The following is a 19777-nucleotide window of genomic DNA, read 5'->3' on the forward strand; positions in this document are numbered from 1 at the left end:
TTTTATTATTTTATTTTTTTTAAGTATCGGTCGGTTTAGTATCTTTCTATCAGTCCTCAACAACATCAAGTGGGATGTATGGCATATGGAAGGTCCAGATGTCTTTGAAACCAGGGCCACAGTTTTGAACATCATGTAGAAAATTAATAGGCTGTATATAAAGTGTATATAATAGAAATTTGGTAGAAATCTTTGGTTCTGTTCTTTGTTGTAACAATGCTTCTTGGCGATTATTCCTATACTGTTGGAAACCTGTTCATTTTCATTTAAATGAAAATTTGTAGGAACATGCATTTATGGGATAAGCAGTAGGGCTGAGTATATGGGTTTTGCCTATGAACATTTTGCCAAATCTGCTACGCCATTTCCAAACAGCTTATTTTACTGTTGTTATTGACACTTGTTTTGAGCTTCTTTGTTTTGAGCTTGTATTGATCACCAGGAAAAGTTTGGGGTACCCCCAGCTTGAAGTTGCGCTATTGCAGGGGCCCTATCCAGATCAATCAAACATGGCATGCTGATTCCTGGAGCAGACACCTACTAACAACTTCAAGCTACTGTACACAAAACCAAGTTGCAGCATTATTTGGAGTGTGCCCTCGTACTGTCTCCAAATTGAAGGCCAAGTTTCATATAACAGGGGCTGTCAGAGACAGGCCGCGAAGTGGGTGTCCCAAGAAGACGATACCCCAAGAAGATCGGTTCCTCACCCTGTCAGCACTTAAGTACCGTAGGCTATCTTTTACAGATTTGCATTCAAGGTTTGCAGGACAATATGGCCGGCTGCTCTCTGCCCAGACAATCCAGAACAGACTGCACACAGCCAATCTCCAGTCTCATCAGGCTGCTAGGAGATCTTGCAATGACTGCCCTTCACCGTCAGGCCCGTTTGCGCTGGTGTCGGTGAATTTGAAAGGGGAGAGGATGGAATGGCCTGCCAGCAATTGAACCATTATGATATGATATATAGAGAGTGAACGCTGATATATATATATATGAAATGAATGCTAATATATATATATATATATATATATATATATATATATATATATGTATATATATATATATATATATATATATGTATATCAACGTTCATTCTGTACATAGCAGCATTCATTCAATATATATATATATATATATATATATATATATATATATATAGAGAGAGAGAGAGAGAGAGAGAGATAGATAGATAGATATAAAGCCCCCCAGCATTGAGCTGTGAAACAGTGGTACTATGTATACATAATACAAGTCAAACCCCGCATTATTTTTAGTAGTCTACTGGTTGTGTTGCAATGCCTTTATTATTGTCACTCCAACCTGCAGTCTTCTCCTCACAGTTGAAACTGAGACTGTTTCCAGCGTTAGGATTACAAGGTGTTGAAGCTGATAAATGTGATAAATGTGTAATGCTTTTGTGGATTTGGGTCAGTCTGACCTCTTCCTGTCAGTTTCTCCACTCTGCCTTTATTTGTAATTACTTCTGATTAACAAGTGTGCACATGTTTCTTTTTTTAATTGCCTCTATCTAGACATTATTGTAGAAATGCAGTAATAATGCAGTGTTGTCTAAATACTGCAGTAACACAGTTTGTTACAGCATGGCTTTTATACAGACCAAAGGTTTGTAAGTAATCAGCAAGTTTGGACATGTGTGTGTATATATATATATATATATCCCCAGTTATGGCAGCCTATTAGACACAGCTATACATACTCCTTAACCATTTATTCTCTTCATTTGTCCTGGCATAACTGGCATTAGGAGAAAGGCCCTTTTAGCTGAAGTTCCTAAAACCTACACTATGACTTTCAGTAAGGGTGAAATTAGTGACACAGGCAATTTTTAACTATGCTTTTTATTTTGTTCTTTCTTTTGCACATTTTAGCATCATTACGTGTGCCAGGAGCTGACAGTGATGACGAAACTAAAACTCCATCTCCATCGCCCCATCATGGCCGCTCACGTCCTCCTTCACTGATTGTAGACTCTTCCTCAGAATCAGATGAGAGTGATTCCAGAGGAGAGGTAAGTCTTAGTGATTCTAAAATTACATTTAAATTTATGGCATTTAGCAGACACTCTTACCCAGAGCAACTTACAGAAGTGCTTTGCTGTTTACTCAAGAATAGCTAAATTGAATAGACTAGAATTCAAAGATACCTCTTAGCTTAGACACTACTAAACTCAAGTCTATATGGAGATCATAATACTCAACACTACACTTCACCCAAGTACTCTCGGAAGAGGTGGGTCTTCAGTCTGCATTTGAAGACAGCGAGCGAAGTTTGTTCCACTACAGCATAGTCGAGTCAAACGCAGAATGAAGACCCACCGCTTCCGAGAGCACCTGGGTGAAGTGTAGTGTCGAGTATTATGGTTTCCATATAGACTTGTGTTTAGTAGTGTCTAGGTTTAGAGGTACAGGGGGGCCAAAACATATTTAGACAGCAACTGATTATGCACTGAAAATTACAGACCTCTCTCATCTTTCTAAGTAGGAGAACTTGCACAATCAGTGGCTGACTAAATACTTTTTGGCCCCACTGTATCTTTGAATTCTAGTGCCAGGTGCCAGGACAAAAAAAAAAGCCTGGATGCTCGTCTTGAATTGCTGCTATACATGCATTATATATGAATTCGCTACACATTGTCTCTGTGCAGATGTTTGATATTTATGTAGCAACAGCTGACTACAATCCCATGGGGTTGAGTAAAGACAGCATTGCTCTAAAAGAGGGACAATATGTGGAAGTTCTGGACTCAGCTCATTCACTTAAATGGCTTGTACGCACTAAGCCCACCAAAAGTACACCATCACGCCAAGGGTGGGTTTCTCCTGCATATCTTGACAAGAAATTGAAGGTAAGTACAGAAGTTCAAGTGAGGAATAACAACTACATTTAGCTGTGTTGGCTGCTTATATTTAGTTCATCATTGAATCCTTAAACCTAGTAAAAAAAAATTACAATTACATTTACTAAAGCATCTTTGTTGGTACACTGTGCCTTGAAATGTTTAACATAAAGTCTGACTAAACATGTACCTATATAGCACATCAGTATTAAAAGTGGGGCAAAAAATATTACAACTCTTTGCTGGATTGTACTGTAGCCTTCTGCAGAAACAGGGGATGTCCCAGAGACCACAAGTGAAGTCACAGAGGGGGAGTACAAAAGAAGACTTTGGTGAGTTCTTACACACTAGATGTTTTTTTTATCCTCACTGTTTATGAAAAAACGTGTTTATTACATTGTGAATGTTTGCACAAACATTTTTGAGCCTTAACATGCCACAATCCAAAACACTGCTTCATACTGACAAAATGTATGATTAAAATCTAATCTTTATAGACATTTAAGCTTATTCATTAAGTTAGAAAATACACTTCTACACACAAAAAGCACATGACAAAATTTGTAGAAGCAGTGCCTTTTCCATAGTTATGTATCAAACATTAAGAAAAGAGGACTGATATACGTTTAGTGTGTTATTATTGTGAAACATTTACTAACCCAGCAGCTTGGTTACACAAAAACTACTTATAAACTTTTTGCACTGGATTGCTCGCAATTACTGAACCATTTCATGCAAATCAGACAGATGTTCAAAAATAAAATGTTTTAAATAAAATAAATGTTTTAAATTGTATTAATAAAGAAAGTTTAATACTTTAATATTGAAATAAAAAGGTAAGTTTTTAATGCCCCTGTTAGTCTCATTCCCTTAGAATCATCCAAAAGAGATGGACTGTGTAGCTTTGAGATTATCCATGCTTTTCCACATTTTTGTTCTTACATCCTTATTCTGCACTTCAACATAAGACCAACAATAGTCATATCAAACCAGTGTAGGAGCTAAAATCTGAGATTATTTTTAGCAACCTTTGTCAAACTTGTAGAAATAGTCTACGAAGACAATCTTAAAACAATTAGAAAACAGACATTCCTATGGCAGGAAATAAAATAAAGACCTTTCAAATAAAGACCTTTATATCAACTCCCAATGTGGCCAGGTCAGGCTATCCTATTAAATAGCAATCCTAAAATGTCATCATAGGTAGCTCTTATCACAGTTAATATCAAAGTACATGCATCTACCACCAGAAGGGACTGCACAAGTTTGAACAGAACATGTGTTGCCGAATGTTGTCTTTGTTGTTGTCATTCCACAACTTACAAGTCGCAAATATTTTGGGTAGTAACGGATAACTGTAATAGAAACTGTAATAGGAATCCAATTTATGTCTCAATAAAGTTAGAATAACCCCACATTTACTTTAGGACACTAAGAATTAGGAGCACCACTATACTAAGGATCTGCATGTGTGATTGAAGTACTTCTATTCTATTCTAGTCTTCTATGCTAGGAGATTCTACAACATTCCAATGTTTATGTTCAAAGGGACAGTGGAACTGTGTGGTCATGCTTTTGTGTATAGTGACATGGGTTATACAACAAAATATTTTGTCTATGTCATTGACAGCCAACTCATCCAGGATCTAATCAGCAGTGAGAATGAGTTTGTAAGAGAGATGAATTTCCTTACATCACATCATCTAGAACATATTGATGATGAAAGCACCCCATCTGAAATTCGTATTAATAAGGAGTCCATCTTCCGGAACATTAATGACATCAAGTCTTTTCACACCAGGTACTCAGCATTTCAGGATCACAAATTACAACAAGCTTTATTAATGGTACATTTAAGCTTAATTTGAGATAGGGCTGACATGTGAAATGTGGAATAAAGGAAATAAATCTCATAAAATTCTTTGTTGCTATTTCTGATTCTTTGTGTTTTTTCAACAGCTCCCTGCTCCCAGGGCTGAAAGATTGCGACACAGATGATGATATAGCAATGCGTTTTCTGAAAAATAAGCAAGGATTTGAGAACTATCTTCAGTATTTGGTGGGCCAGACTCAAGCACAGGCCGCCATCAGTGAGAAAAATGTCCATCACTACTTTAAGGTATGCCATGCAAAATGTTGATCAAAGTACTGCTTGTCGTTGCTAATCGTCCATAACTTATTTGTATTATTTGGCTGTCAATATGCACAGCCCAAATACCCAAATACATTACATTACATTATGCAATGTGTCAATGGAGCTGTGGCGTACAGTGTTTATTTGCAGTTATTTCACTTGGGAATAGTGAATAGAAAACCAAATGAAGACATGTAAGACACCCTACACAACAGCTAGCAAATGCATGTCGCTGTCTATTGCATACCACTATGATGCACTGACCCATTTTCTTTTTTCAGTGCCAACAAGTAAATCAGTAAAAACAGTAGAAAGATCACAAAAAAAAACTAATTAAAACAGACTGACTTTTATAAATCAAGCAATGGCTAATAAAAATAGCTTTAGTGCACACAATATTTAGAAAATAATAAAGGCTTTAAACAAACTATGACTTACTTTTCTAGTGCGTTTACATGGATCACTAAGTTTGTATTGAAGTAAAAAATAGTCTTGGTCATGCAGAAAATAACCCAATATTCACAATGAACTTCACTGGTGTATCTGGTGTGGAGTGTTTTTTCTTCAAAAGTTCCTTTAAGGATATATAACATCATGGACTATAACAAACAAGCAGTTTTACATCATGGTTGGAGCATCTCTAGAAATTTCAGGACAGTGGTCTAAGCCTCTACCACAGGAGTCTGGAATCATCCTACTCCAGGTCTGTTTATCATTAATGTGTACAGGATCAACAGGTATATATGACTTGATATGATGACAAAAATATATATACATGGACCTCACTTTGTGCTTTTTGTCATTCCAAACAAGAAAGTGCCTTCTCAAAACTGTTTCCACAAAGAAAGCCAATAACAGTATCTAGAAGGTAATTTATGGTGGATGATGGTGCAAGATTTACCTTCACTGGACTTAGTCTAAATTATGAAACACATCCCCATACTGCTGCTTGTGATCTACTCTTGGGCTGAGCTTGATTGAATAGCCTGACCTTGCCATGTTGGCAAATGGTTTAAATGTTCTCTGCCTTATGGAATGTGGAATGGCTAATGGCTTTTAGATCTTTTTAAATCCATTTACAGACTCGTATGCATCTGCAGTCTCAGAATCGCACCATGTTAAACCACTCACTACAACAGTCAATAGCATAGCAAGCCAAATGTCTGAGGTTTAAGTAAGACTCCAAAATCCACTCTAAAAATGTTCTAATTATCTGCAGCTGATGTGCTACAACTGATTGTAATTTAACATTGTGGTATTTTAACATTGTCATGTAAATTTTATTTTAATAATTTTAAAAAGACATTTCTTCAACAAAAAATTGCCATGGCCATATGTCTAAATATGTTTAAAATTTTATGACTTTCAACTTCAAGGTTTATTATGTTTTGTGTTCTGCTTTACTTTACTGTATGTTTCAGGGCATCTTTTAGTCACATTGCCAAAATGTTGCAGCTGTAGTGCCTTATGTCTCCCTCAAACTCCCTTAAGCTTTCTGACACAAACAGAAGTTCACAAATGCATTGTTTATTTACTGTAATCTCTCCGTGCAAATATTTCAGCCATTTAATATCTATGAGAATATATAATTACTGTTACTGTTTGGATAAATGTTTAGATTAGTAATGTTCATTAATACAAAAAAATACTCTCAACTAGGAATACACAGATTCTCAGTTGGCAAATGTGGACCCTTCTGAAGGTCCAGTACTGAGCATCAGTAGTTATCTTCAGAGACCACTGGAAAGAATCCAAAAATACAAGGACTTCCTAAAGGTAACTGTTTATACTGCAAACTATTTTTTAATCAACCATAACATTCGTACCACCTGCCTAATATTGAGTAGGTCCCCCTTGTGCTACCACCACACATTTAAAGCATGGACTTCATGAGTCTTCTGAAGGGCGTCATGAGTCCTCTGAAGGGCGTTTTAACTGGTACCAAGACGCAGACCCTTTTTTCCTGTTTTAGGTCAATTAGGATTACCAATTTCTGTTATTTTGATTTGCTAAATGCCAGAATATTGAGAGAGAATTTTTTAAGGTTTAAATACACTATGATTGCTATGCTTTTAAACAATTTGGGACAGCCCATATTATGATCTCATGTCTTTGGAACCTTCTGATAGGTTTATTGGCAACATTTGAGTTAATTAGAGACTGTGAATTGTGAATGTATTTTAATGCATACTGAAAAAAACTGCTTCTTTGTGTAACATCATGGGAAAGTCGAAAGAAATTAGTCAAGGTATCAGGAAGACTCCGGCTCATCCTTAGGTGCAATTTCCAGATGCCTGAAGGTGCCTCGTTCATTACATTTACATTTACTGCATTTAGCTGACGCTCTTATCCAGAGCGACTTACAAGGTTACTCATATTACATAAGTGGGCTAATGTAGTGTTAGGAGTCTTGCCCAATGACTCTTATTGGTGTAGCGCAGCGGTCACCTAGACCAGGAATCGAACCCCAGTCTTCCATGTGGTGAGGTAGCTCACTGGTAGGTAGTGGTGTTATCTGTTGCGCCACACCAACCACCTGTACAAATAATTATCTGCAAGTACAAATAAGATGGGGATGAACATGCTTTGGTCCAAAATGTGCATATCAACCCAAAAACAAAAGCAAAAGACCTTGTGAAGATGCTGGTAAGAGTGTGTCATTACACACAGTGAAACGAGTACTGTATCGACATGGGCTGAAAGGCCACTCTGCCGGGAAGAAGCTATTACTCCAAAAAAAAAAAAAAAAAAAAAAAAAACATTAAAAAAAGCATCACGAGGAAAGAACATTATGTGGAAATACTGAAACACCTCAAGACATCAGCCAGGAAGATAAAGCTTGGGTGCAAAAGGGTCTTCCAAATGGACAATGACCCGAAGAATAGCAAGAGCAAGGCGGCCTATAAACATGCCTTAGTTACACCGGTTCTGTCAGGAGGAATGGGCCAAAATTCCTTCCAACTGTTGTGAGAAGCTTGTGGAAGGATATCCAAAACATTTGACCCAAGTCATATAGTTTAGGGCAATGGTACTTAATGCTAACTTTTGACTTTGAAGAAAGTAATAAAAAAATGGCTTTAAAATTCCCTTTCTTGTTATTCTGGCATTCAGCAAATAAAAAAAGAAATAATTTTGGTAACCCTAATTGACCTAAAACACAAAACGTTTATTCTGATTTCATGTCAGACAGTATATGTGTGTGTATATATATTTTACATTCACTTCCATTGATAATTAAGATTAAGATTCAGATTTGTTAAGTTTTTTTTCTTCTCCTGTAACATTACCAGTTTGAAGACAAAATATAACATATACATTTTAAGATCTAATCTTGCAAAATGTGTTTTCAATAAGTATATATTAAAAAAAAAAATAATAATATATATATATGCACCCTGCAGGAACTGATCAGAAATAAGGCGAGAAATGGACAAAACTGCTGTCTTCTGGAAGAGGCCTACACGATGGTTTCTTCGCTTCCCACACGCTCTGAAAACACACACCATGTGTCCCTCATTGAAAACTACCCTGCCAACCTGGAAGCGTTAGGAGAGCCTGTCAGACAGGTATAGCTAAACACACCAAACATGTTTTATGTGCAACATCTTTTGGAATCCATGCCACAAAGAATTGAGACTTTGAGAGTAAATAGATGCCCTATCCAGTGTTAGTATATTGTACCTAAGTTCTAGTGAGTATGCAGGTCTGTCATTGAGGTTATTCTCATCTCTGTGTCTGACACATCACATTAAACTTAAAGTTATCTACCCAGCAAGCAGATAAGAACAAGTATAGTGCCCAGAGGACTGCAATTTACTCTCTCATTCCTCTTTGCAAAACTGCTCAGGCTCTGTAAGGTTGCACAGGGATCAGGAGTGAACAGCCTTTTTCAAATCCAGCCACAAATGTTCTTCTGAATTGATGTTTGGGCTTTGACTCTACTACTCCAAAACATTTACCTTTCTCTGTAACTGTATGCTGTATGCATCATTGTCTTGCTGGAAATTAAATGTTTTCCCAAGCCATAGTTCTCTAAATACTAAATCAGATTGTCCGCCAGGGTTTCTTGATATTTTGCTGCATTTATTTGACCATTTACCTTACCATTTACCAAGGCCTGCTGACAAGACACATCCCCACAGCATGATGCTACCACCACCATGCTCACGACTTTGTGTTGATGTGCACCAAACATAGCGTCCACCAAACATAGCGTCTATTCCGATGGCCAAATAGCTTTTTCATTATTTTAATATTTTATCAAATTCTGTACATTTCATAGAGAAGCGGAAATTCTAGACCACTAAAATAGCAAAAATCATTTTAGGAAAGTGGAAACATGGAGTTTAGGTAGTTCTTGATCCAGGTAATTGTACAGTTTTAAAACACTGTTTAGAAATCTAAGGTTATTCTAAAAATCCTTTAGCATTTAAGCATGAAGCACAAGTTTTATCAATAGAAAGATAAAGGTCTGTTAAATAACAATCCATCCATGAATAGAAAGATGCATTGCAAACAGCAATTAAAATCTCATCCTCTTCAATAAAGGTGCAAACATTTTATAATTTTCTTTCATCATGCAATTTATTTTGTTTCTAATATCAATAGCAATACATTTATGACTTTGTTTAACTAAAATGTCAAAACGGTTTTATTATGATTGTAGAATAACTAAGATTGTTACAGCTAAGCCAAGTGACTCAAATAAATCAAAGTTCTATGATGTTCTATGAAAAACAATGAAATTCATCTTTGATAAAAAGACATGTATCATCAGCCAGATAACAAATGTCAATTGTCTGTTCATACATATTTGTATTATAAATGTTGACTAATCTGGTGTAAGAACAAAATACAATCAACCAGAATATGGCACAAAAATATTAAAAAAAAATATCCAATTCAGTGATTTGAAAATATAGCGGATGAAAAAACAAAAAGACCTTTAAAAGCTTGTCCTACATATGGTGCCATCTTGGCTACACTACCACAATGCATTTAACAATTTACACCATCCACAAGACATAATATAATAGCAGGAAGACTAGTTTTTGTTTTTCTGCATTTATTGACAATTCTGTTTAGTCTGTTTGACTGTCATGTATGCAATGCTGTGTTGGAATATATTTTGTTTTTATTTTTGTATTTGTGTATTTATTTTTGGCAGGGTCCCTTCATAGTTTGGGAAGGTGCTCCAGGAATCAGAACATCCTCGAGGGGTCATCACCGTCATGTCTTCCTCTTTAAAAACTATGTCATCATCTGCAAGCAGAAACGAGACACAAACACAGACACCCAAGCATACATATTCAAGAATATGATGAAGGTTCAAAAGTCATATGCAGTATATCATAAATGTAATTTATACATGAGTAAACATACAATGGCAGCTTTTAAAAGATTACATTTATGTAAGATGTATTCAGAACCTGTATCACCCTTGTAAAAAAGCATGATTATATATAGTAATATTAATACATTTGAACTGTGCCTGTTTTGCAGCTCACAAATATTGATGTGAATGAGACTGTGGAAGCTGATGAGAGGGCATTTGAAATCTGGCATGAGCGTGAAGACTCTGTAAGGAAGTACACTTTGCAGTCACGCACAATCATGATCAAGAACTCCTGGCTCCGTGACCTCCGCAACCTCCAGCAACGCTACAGCATGCCAGCATGGAGTAAGTTCCCTGCTTACATCAGAAACTCATCAAAATAGATAAAGAAAATCCTACACCACACCATACAAAATCCTGAAGATAGTTTAGTAATAAAAAATACACACTGCAAATTGATGGATTTTTTTATTGGTTAAAATAAAAACACAGCAGAATGTCAAAAAATGGAACATCTAAAATCATTAGTTAGATCATGGAAGAATGCAATCTATACAGCTTTGCAGCATGCCATGTACCATTCTAGGTAAATCCAAATGTGATCGGCAGAAAAGTAATTTAAAAACGATCTTGCAGGTAACCAATTCTTGAGTTCTATGATATCTAAACTGACTTGACAACAAATCCCATTCATGTTATGCAAGCATTAAAGTTAAATTTTGGTCTCATCTGACCAGAGCACCTTCCTCTATTTATTTGGGGAGTCTCCCACATGCCTTTTGGCAAACTCAATTATATTTAACTAGGAATAGTAACTCAATTACTATTTTCTATTTTTGTCTGTGAATTAAGGCTTTTTTCTGGCCACTCTGGAAATAAAGCCCGGCTGGAAAACAGACTTGTTAGAGTGGTCATATATTACGAATGGGGTTGTAACAGTAGTTATAGCCATAATGGCACATATAAATGCAGTTAGTTAAGTACCTTAGTTAAGTATTTTAGATAGTAGCACACAATGAAAATGAGGTTGGTTCAACAAAAGCTGGTGGGTAAATTTGAAGAATAACTGTTTTGAGGCTGGACATAATATTCCATTTTAAAACTTTCCAATGTCAGTGTTGAATGTTTTCTGCGGTAGTGCACTGCTACAATAGACAGTAGCTCTGTTTGAAATAAATATTTTCATGTACAAATACCTTTGAGGCAATGTTCCAAATGTGCTAATTATCTTTGTAAGACAAAATATGTTATACATAAATTGTTTGTGTTTGAATTCAAAACAGGTCCACCAGATTTTGATGCGGTGTTGACTGATTGCATAGCAGAGTTGGGACAGACAGTTAAGCTAGCCTGCAAAGTCACAGGGTCACCCAAACCTGTAGTGACATGGTTTAAAGGTAAGCATGACAATATCCTTTTTTTTATTCTGAAATTCATAGTTGTACTCCATTAACATACATTATTCACAAGCACAGTGAGGAGCCCCCCTTAGGAGGTAACAGAGGAATTTAAAGTTTGCAGTGTGCAATATGTAGGGTTTTCTCAATTATTTTGATGGTGATAAACATGTACTGGTTTGTTTGTTAATACAAACAGATAAGTCAGATAACAGACAATACAATCACTTAACTGAACTAAAACTGAATTAAATTTACTTAGTAAATCAGAAACTAGCTTTAACCATGCATATGAATGAATAGATGGACGGACTGTGGAGGTAGACCCTCACCATATCATTATTGAGGATCCAGATGGCTCCTGCACTCTCATTCTGGACAACATGACTGCTGATGACTCAGGCCAGTACATATGCTTTGCCACCAGCTCTGCAGGAAACGCCAGCACCCTGGGCAAGATCACTGTACAGGGTGGGTCACATGGCAGACTTCATTTTCCTTGAGCTTAATCTTAAGCTTATCAAAAGTAATTATATTTGAGAACTTTTTTTCACATTTGTAGTGCCCCCACGCTTTGTGAACAAGTTAAGGAATGCTACTTATATCCCAGGAGAGGATGCTCAGTTTACTTGCACAATACAGAGCGCTCCCAACCCAAAAATAAGGTAAACATTTACATGTTCAAATGTTTGACAAATAAAAAGTATATAACTATGTGCACAAAAAAATACTTTTTAGTGCACCTAGTTATATACTGTTTATTTGCATTGATTGAAATGTTTCCAACAAAAACGGTGTTAGTATGTGGAAATTATGTACTAATTTAAAGTAAATTCAATGCATTACATTTTTCAGTCTTGACTTCAACTTTTGTTTGCCATGAATTTTTTTTTTCTTACTCCTATTTAGGTGGTTTAAAGAAGGCAAATTGCTAACCGACCAAGAAAAGTATCAGACATACAGTGAATCACGCAGTGGAGTAGTAGTTTTGGTTATTAAGAACCCTGGAGAGAGAGACCTGGGGAATTATGAATGTGAGGTACAGTAGTGCAATTCAACAATATACCACACTATACATTATGCAAACTAAATCTGAATAAACTGAAAATGTATGTAGAGTACTTTTGAAATTACATTATGAAACACTGAATGTATTTTTAAATGCTAGACTACATATTTCAGTATACTGAATAATAAGTGCTGTTGTTATATGTTATATTTGCAGCTGTCTAACCACTTGGGCAGTGCTAAGTGCGCTGCAAATCTAGTGCTTCCTACATTGGCAATGGCAGGAGAACACAGAGGAGACCAAGCTATTACTATCGAAGGTAGAAATACTTGACATCATTATATACAACCTGCTCTTAAATTGTGTAGTTTGTTTAAATTGCATTATCTGTAACAAAAAAAAAACACATTGCTCTGGTCAAACTATAAATAATTGATAAAAAGTAATATTATCATACAAGTCTGTTGTTATGCTCAAGTGTACTGATATAATGAAAGTAATCATGCTGGTTAATGGTGATGATAATAATAGTAGCACATACTTGGACTCCTTATAGACCTCAACATAATCAGTAATAGGGGGTCTGAGGTAGCAGTAGCTGGAAGGTTGACAGCTGGTCTGATGTGGGTAGCAGGAGAGACCGATGGTCAGTCTTCCATCAGTGTTTGGTCAAACAAGTGGTCGGTCATTTACTTGAAAAAAGATAAAGAGATTGAATTAGTTCTGTTTGGACTCATGGAGTACAGAGAATGTGAACATTACCAGAGTGTGATCTGATTATAACAGCTTGACTAAAGGGGAGCAAAAACTGGCATCCGCCTGCTCCACTGTCCACAAACCTGAGTGATCACATGCAAGCGGCAGCACAACAGCACCAGCATCTCAGTTAACCACAGGTCCATGAACCCCTGGATGTGGAAACATTTATTACTAAAACCTCAGAGCATTCAGCCTAGACATTAAGGTTGCAACTATGAGTCCTGAAAATTATCTGAAAGGTTATTCCAGAGCTAGAGGGGCTTTAAAGGAAATGACATCTTGCAGATATTCAGGAGTTAGCCTGTGTAGAGCTTTATATGTCAATAGAAGAATTTTATAATCAATACTGCATTTAACTGGAAGCCAGTAAAGTCCTCATTAAACCGAGCTGATATGTGTTCTCTGAAATAATGGTGCTTTATTGAATAATTTTGGAATGCTTTGGGGAGTTGGTGATGAGGTGGGGTGGTGATCATTCAACATCCTAAACCTTACTAAAGCTCTTGTTGCTGAACTCAATGAATTCCTCATATCAATGCTCTTAAATTGAATATAAAGCCTTTCCTGGACAGTAAAGACAGTTACTCCAACAAAAGCAGGATTAAATCAAATCAAATCTAATGTATTTGTATAGTGCTTTTTACCACTGTTGTTGTCACAAAGCAGTTTTCCAACATAAGACCCCAGTGAGCAAGCAAGGGGACAGTGGCAAGGAAAAACTTCCTTTAGAGCTGGAGAAAGAAATCTTGAGAAATCAAGACTTACAAGGGGGACCCATCCTCCTCTGGTCTGAACTATTTATAAATTATTAATAAAAGTCACCAAACCATCAAGACTGGGGCACAGCTAAAACAGTTAAGAGTAGATTTTAACATGGCCATTAGGGAGGCAGCGGTGGCAAGAGGGCGTGCAGCTGGTCTTACACAGGTGGAGGGGGGAGCCTGGTGGGTGGCAGCTGATCTGCCATTTACTTAGAGAAGGTAAAGAGACAGAGTTTGTTCAAAAGCTAAGCTAAACAGAATTCAGCCTAGACTTTGAGACTGTGTCTGAATCCTGAACATTATCTTGAATGTTATTCCAGAGTTATAAGGAAAGGCTATTCTCCCTGCTGGGTTTTTTTTTTTTAATTTTGGGAACTACTAAGAAGCCAGCTCCCTGTTATCTATATAATCGTGATAGTTCATAATCAGTAATAAGATCTCGCAGGTACTCAGAAGTGAGGCCATGTAGAGCTTTGTAGGTCGATAGATGGATATTATATCAATACAAAATTAACCCGGAAGCCAATGCAGTGGTGATAGAACTGGACTGATATGGTGAATTTTTCTAGTTTTAGTAAGGATCTTGGCTGCAGCTTTTTGAACTAATTGAAGTTTACTAAGGTTCTAAGAAACAACCTACAACAATAGTGCATTGCAATAATCTAGCCTTGAGGTAATACAATTGTGTACTAGTTTTTCTGCATCCTGTAGAGAAAGGCTATCCTAGTAATATTAGCTACATGTTGGTCAAACTATAGGTTTAAATTGAAAATAACGCCAAGATATTTAGCTGCTGGACCAGGAATAATGGAAAAATCTGTCAAGTTTAACATCAAGTCTGATAGTTTCTTTCTTACAGCTTTTGAACCTAAAAGAGAAGGAGAACCTCTGTTTTGTTATTATTTAGGAGAAGGAAGTTGTGTGACAACCAGAGTTTTACATACAGACTTCTCAATTTTCTAAATTTATCATCAGGAATGATGGTGTAACAATTGTTTCCTTTTATGTATATCACAAACAATTTAAATATTTAAACCTCATTTGTTCTTATAAAACTTTTTGTTTTTGACTCACTACTTTTTTATTCCTAACATCTATTTTCTCCTTCTTAGTAATGGAGCAGGAGACCAAAGCACCTAAGAAAACTATAATCATGTAAGTCTGTACAATTACATATGCAATTTAAGTGAGTCTCGCATGTCTTTAAATTACACAGTATTTTTTCCAGTACACCACCGTATTCAATATTTTGTGACCATTTGACATAGATAAAATTATTCTATTCATGCAGTGAACACACATACATACTAGTGAGCGAACACACAAAATGACATAGTGAGTTTATGTGCGTATGTGCCATGGATTGGAGGGTAGCTAGAGGGGAGCAGAGTGGGTTAAGGGCCTTCCTAAAGGGTCCAAAAGTGGCAGCTTGCCGAACCTAGGTATCAAACTCACAACCTTGTCATCAATAGCCCTGTATTCTCTAACCATTGAGCCACAATGCCTTTTAGTTTAGTCTTTTTTGCCTCTGATAAAATCATTTTTTATAGTTAATTGTCTTTTATACAAATTAACCAAGACAAAATGCTTGGAAAAATAAAGGGATACCTCCAAACCAAACATCAACAATAATATATATATTTTTAATTATTTTAAATTATTTCAAAAAATAAAATACATTTTCTCATGCTTATTTTGGACCATTTACAACTGTGAGCAGTTGATCATTATTGGTTAGGATGTAAATATTTGTATGCAAGTCTCATAGACACTTTGCTTTCCATGTGCAGAGAGGAGACTATTACCACTGTTGTGAAGAACACTCGAATGAAGCGTCACATGTCACCTCGTCCATCCTCAATGGGAGTGCACCGTTCAGAACTTTCCACTCCTGAGCCCCAAAGGCAGAGACGTACAATATCCAGAAAGCCTGTACCCACTCTTTATTTTACAGAGCCTGAGGGGGCCACAGCCAGGAACCCCAAATGGGTGGAGGTGGAGGAGATTATTGAATATAAAGTGAATAAGTCTCCAAAGTTACCCAGGAGAAGAGGTGTTTCACCTAGCAAGAGACAGCTACCTGATAACCCTAATGCTAACAACTCCAACAACAAATTAGTAGAGGCAATGCAGATGTCCGTAGCAAATGTGGACTCACCAGCTTTGTCTTTGAACAGTGGGGAGAATGTAACAAAGAATGAGTCCAACAGCAAGTTAGGATTGGCTTGTATTAATGGTATGAATATGGCAGAGCTTTAAACCCCACATTTCTGCTTATACATATGACTGTATGTCAGTCAAACAATCACTTACTCTTCAGATCAACAAGAAGCAGTAAAATGAAAAAATAAATGGAGAACTAGTTTTAATGTTACATTGATTAGAATATTTGATTTGAAGTCACATATCTAGCATTTAGACTTAAAGGGGAACATTTCTGTATAGTGCCCTTGCATGCATATACAAATCACATTCAAATTCTCAAGAATAGCAAATTGCTGATCATTCCAGTTTGAGCTAACATTTTCCTGAAAGCAATATTTGGGTGAAAATTGGGAAAAAATAATTATGCAGTTGGCCCCAACATATGTGAGCAAATATGAAACTGTATAGCACATATTATACACCTGCTCTGCAACACAAACCTTATGAATTATGAGCTTTTGATTATCTGCATTGCATAGAAAGACTTATGAATGAAGTTCAGAAACTTGCATATGACAAATATGGGTATGTATCAATCTTGCATGCATGTATGTGGGACACACCACTATGTAGTGGGGGTGGACAAATGCTCTAAGTATTCTAAACAGAAAATGCCCAAATCACAAAATGATAGAGCAGCTTGTATTTGTAAAGGGCACAGGTGTATAGAGATTAATTAAACACAAAAAACTCAGTTAACAACATGTTCGGGACAATGGATAATGAAAATGTTTTTAAATTTTAAAAATAAAAACTGTCTGAATACTTTAGACTGCATCTTTTACAACATGAAATAGTTTTATAACACTGTTACTTTCGAGAGAAAGTGTGCTTTCCCATTTACTCTTGTTGCCTTTCTCTTCCTCTTTACTCTTGTTAACTCCCCTTGTTTCGCATATACAGTTGTGTGACTGTGATATATTGATATGCTGACTACTATGCCATATTTATAAAAAGTGCCTTGTTTTTTGTCCAGTACAGTGAAGTTTGTCAACTCTGGCAAAACACAGTGAATTGCTTGAACTGAAAGAAACTGAAGATACAGGTTTTTAAAAATTGCACTGAACTAAAACAGGTTTAAGGTTTTATATCATCAATATCATCAGTGTGGCCTGTGCAAAGGATTGTATACTGTATACTTACTTATCTAATCACTAGAATGTGCTGGCGTGTTGTGGAATTCACAACATTAAAGCATGACAGAGCCACCCACACCCTCTTCACTGATGGCAAAGTGTTGTTGTCATGAAATGGTGGCTCCTTTTCTCTCCAAACATAGCCTTGCTGATTGTGGCCAAAGTTCTAGTATGACCTCATCAGAAAGTTTGATTTAGCCGATGGTTCTTAATTACGATTGGTGACGAACCTTATTTGCTAATCCAGGTCTAGGAGCCTTAGCAAACCTTTGCAAAATTTGTTATGACAGAGTTATTGTGCATTAGTAATTGCCAACAATATTGTTTTATGTTTGAATAACTACAGAGGCTGTGTTTACTACTTCTCAATAGGTTGAATGTCTTTTGACCCAAACTTTTACATACAACTGTATATTTGGTTATAGTTATAACTGTGTTTCTTATTTAACTTTATCTTGTGTCAGACATTACAGTCTACATTTACTAATCCCATAATAAGTGCATTTACAAATAATGTACTTTACAAATAATGAACTTTAGTGGAAAATCTTGCATTAACCAAAGATGTGTGTGTTTGTGTAGAAGAAAAGGCAAGTCACATGTGTTTGTTTTGTTTTGAATAATTAAGCTGACTGTCTTGATGACTAGCACAAACTGCCTCGGAGTGTCTAAATTGTAAATGAGGTATTCTAAATCTAAATAAAATATGTATCTTGCTAAACATACTATCTTACTAAATGAGATTTAATACTTTAAGTAATGCCAATAGTATTGACTGCCATGACTGTATGATTATGGTTGTGATTAATTATGGTTGTGGTTGATTGTGTTTGATTTGTTTCCCCCCAAAGTGTTCAATTCATGGTTGTCATGGCCCCAGGGAGCAGATACTGGCCCTAAAGCAGGGTAAAAAGGCAGCAACAGAGCATTCCTTAAAAATAATTCACTCACCCTGATCTCAACCTGGTCACAACTGTTAACACCTTCAAACACAAAGAATCTGAAGCAATGGAAGTCAGAAAGGCTAAATTATATCCAGAGGAGAAACAATGCAGAGTTCATGAAGGATTGTATTGAGGGAAAAGAGGAGACTATAATAATGAATGTGGCGAGCTACACAAGGGTGAGTGTCAATATTCTAACCTAATCTACAAAAAAACTGTTTTATTACAGCACTGATAGACTCTGGAGCTGCATACATTTTATGCAAAAGATTATATTGACCGAACCTTTGCACAAGCTGTGTCAATTCCAGGAAAGCTCTGTAAAGTTCCACAGTATAAAGGAATTGATGGTAAACCCATAGGAGGTGGTATGGTTAATGAAATCCCAATCCTACTTAAACTCAGCATTTTCATTCTTCATTCTGAGACAATGTCCTTTTACATTGATTCCCTATAAATTCTCTGGTGCTGGAATTGTGCTGTTGATTTGATGCCTGGAACCACACCCCTATGGGTTTATCCTCTTTCCATACCTGAATCAGAGGCCATAGAGGAATACATTGCCGAGGAACTTAAACTTGGAAATATCCACCCTTTCACTTCCCTGGAAGCAGCAAGAGTTTTTTTTTTTTTTTTTTTAAACAAGGACGGCAGACCGTCAGACCCTGTAGCATCAACCATGAAACATGAATAATTCTGCCAGGCCACCATATCTATGAAGTGTATCTATCTGGATCCATGAAGTGAATAAGGTCTTCCGTGACATACTTAATAGGTGGGTCATTGTATAGATGGATAATAAACTGACATAGTTCAATTCTCGCCAAGAACGCCATTCATGTTCAGCTGATGGCAATTGCAAGGCAATGTACATACATTATGACTAAGATGTAACTCTTATACAATTAGTTAATGGTCTGCGAATGCTGAGATTTGAGGAAGAATATTTAAAATGTGTGAATTTCACCAAACTGAAATCTCTTTTCCAGGTTGTCAAATTGTTAGTTAAGATCCTTGCATTGTCCTTGAACTGTAAAAGAACTACAAAGATTTTTGTGATTTTCTGGGAACTACTGAGGTGTTCTTGGAAGGACTTCTCTAGAAAGGAGACTCATGACCACCGTCTTTTAGTTGCAATCATGAAACATTTTATTCCAATAAAGAGTACAGTGTGGAAAGAGTCTGCCAAAACTCTGTGTCCCTCTGCTGTCTCTCCCTAGACAAAGGAACACCGCAC

General features: G+C 36.4%; 1 protein-coding gene across 8 annotated transcripts in view; it reads left to right on the plus strand.

Moving 5' to 3' along the window:
* obscnb (obscurin, cytoskeletal calmodulin and titin-interacting RhoGEF b) overlaps positions 1–18321 on the plus strand; it is a 98352-nt gene extending 80031 nt beyond the window's left edge. For 7 of the 8 annotated variants that reach the window (XM_072680276.1, XM_072680278.1, XM_072680277.1 and 4 more), the window contains 16 exons: positions 1893–2032; positions 2669–2869; positions 3119–3192; positions 4491–4661; positions 4820–4979; positions 6654–6770; positions 8396–8560; positions 10162–10320; positions 10497–10674; positions 11613–11726; positions 12030–12197; positions 12289–12391; positions 12636–12765; positions 12952–13054; positions 15368–15410; positions 16046–18321. In XM_072680276.1, the coding sequence (XP_072536377.1) occupies positions 1893–2032; positions 2669–2869; positions 3119–3192; positions 4491–4661; positions 4820–4979; positions 6654–6770; positions 8396–8560; positions 10162–10320; positions 10497–10674; positions 11613–11726; positions 12030–12197; positions 12289–12391; positions 12636–12765; positions 12952–13054; positions 15368–15410; positions 16046–16514 (2495 nt within the window). In that variant the 3' untranslated portion in view covers positions 16515–18321. Of the gene's footprint in view, positions 1–1892; positions 2033–2668; positions 2870–3118; positions 3193–4490; positions 4662–4819; positions 4980–5548; positions 5594–6653; positions 6771–8395; positions 8561–10161; positions 10321–10496; positions 10675–11612; positions 11727–12029; positions 12198–12288; positions 12392–12635; positions 12766–12951; positions 13055–15367; positions 15411–16045 lie in introns of those variants that run through there. The other variant, XM_072680284.1, reaches the window with a different exon arrangement.
* Positions 18322–19777: the final 1456 nt, after the last annotated feature.

Source organism: Salminus brasiliensis, chromosome 5 (genome assembly GCF_030463535.1).
Source record: "Salminus brasiliensis chromosome 5, fSalBra1.hap2, whole genome shotgun sequence".
NCBI lineage: Eukaryota > Metazoa > Chordata > Actinopteri > Characiformes > Bryconidae > Salminus > Salminus brasiliensis.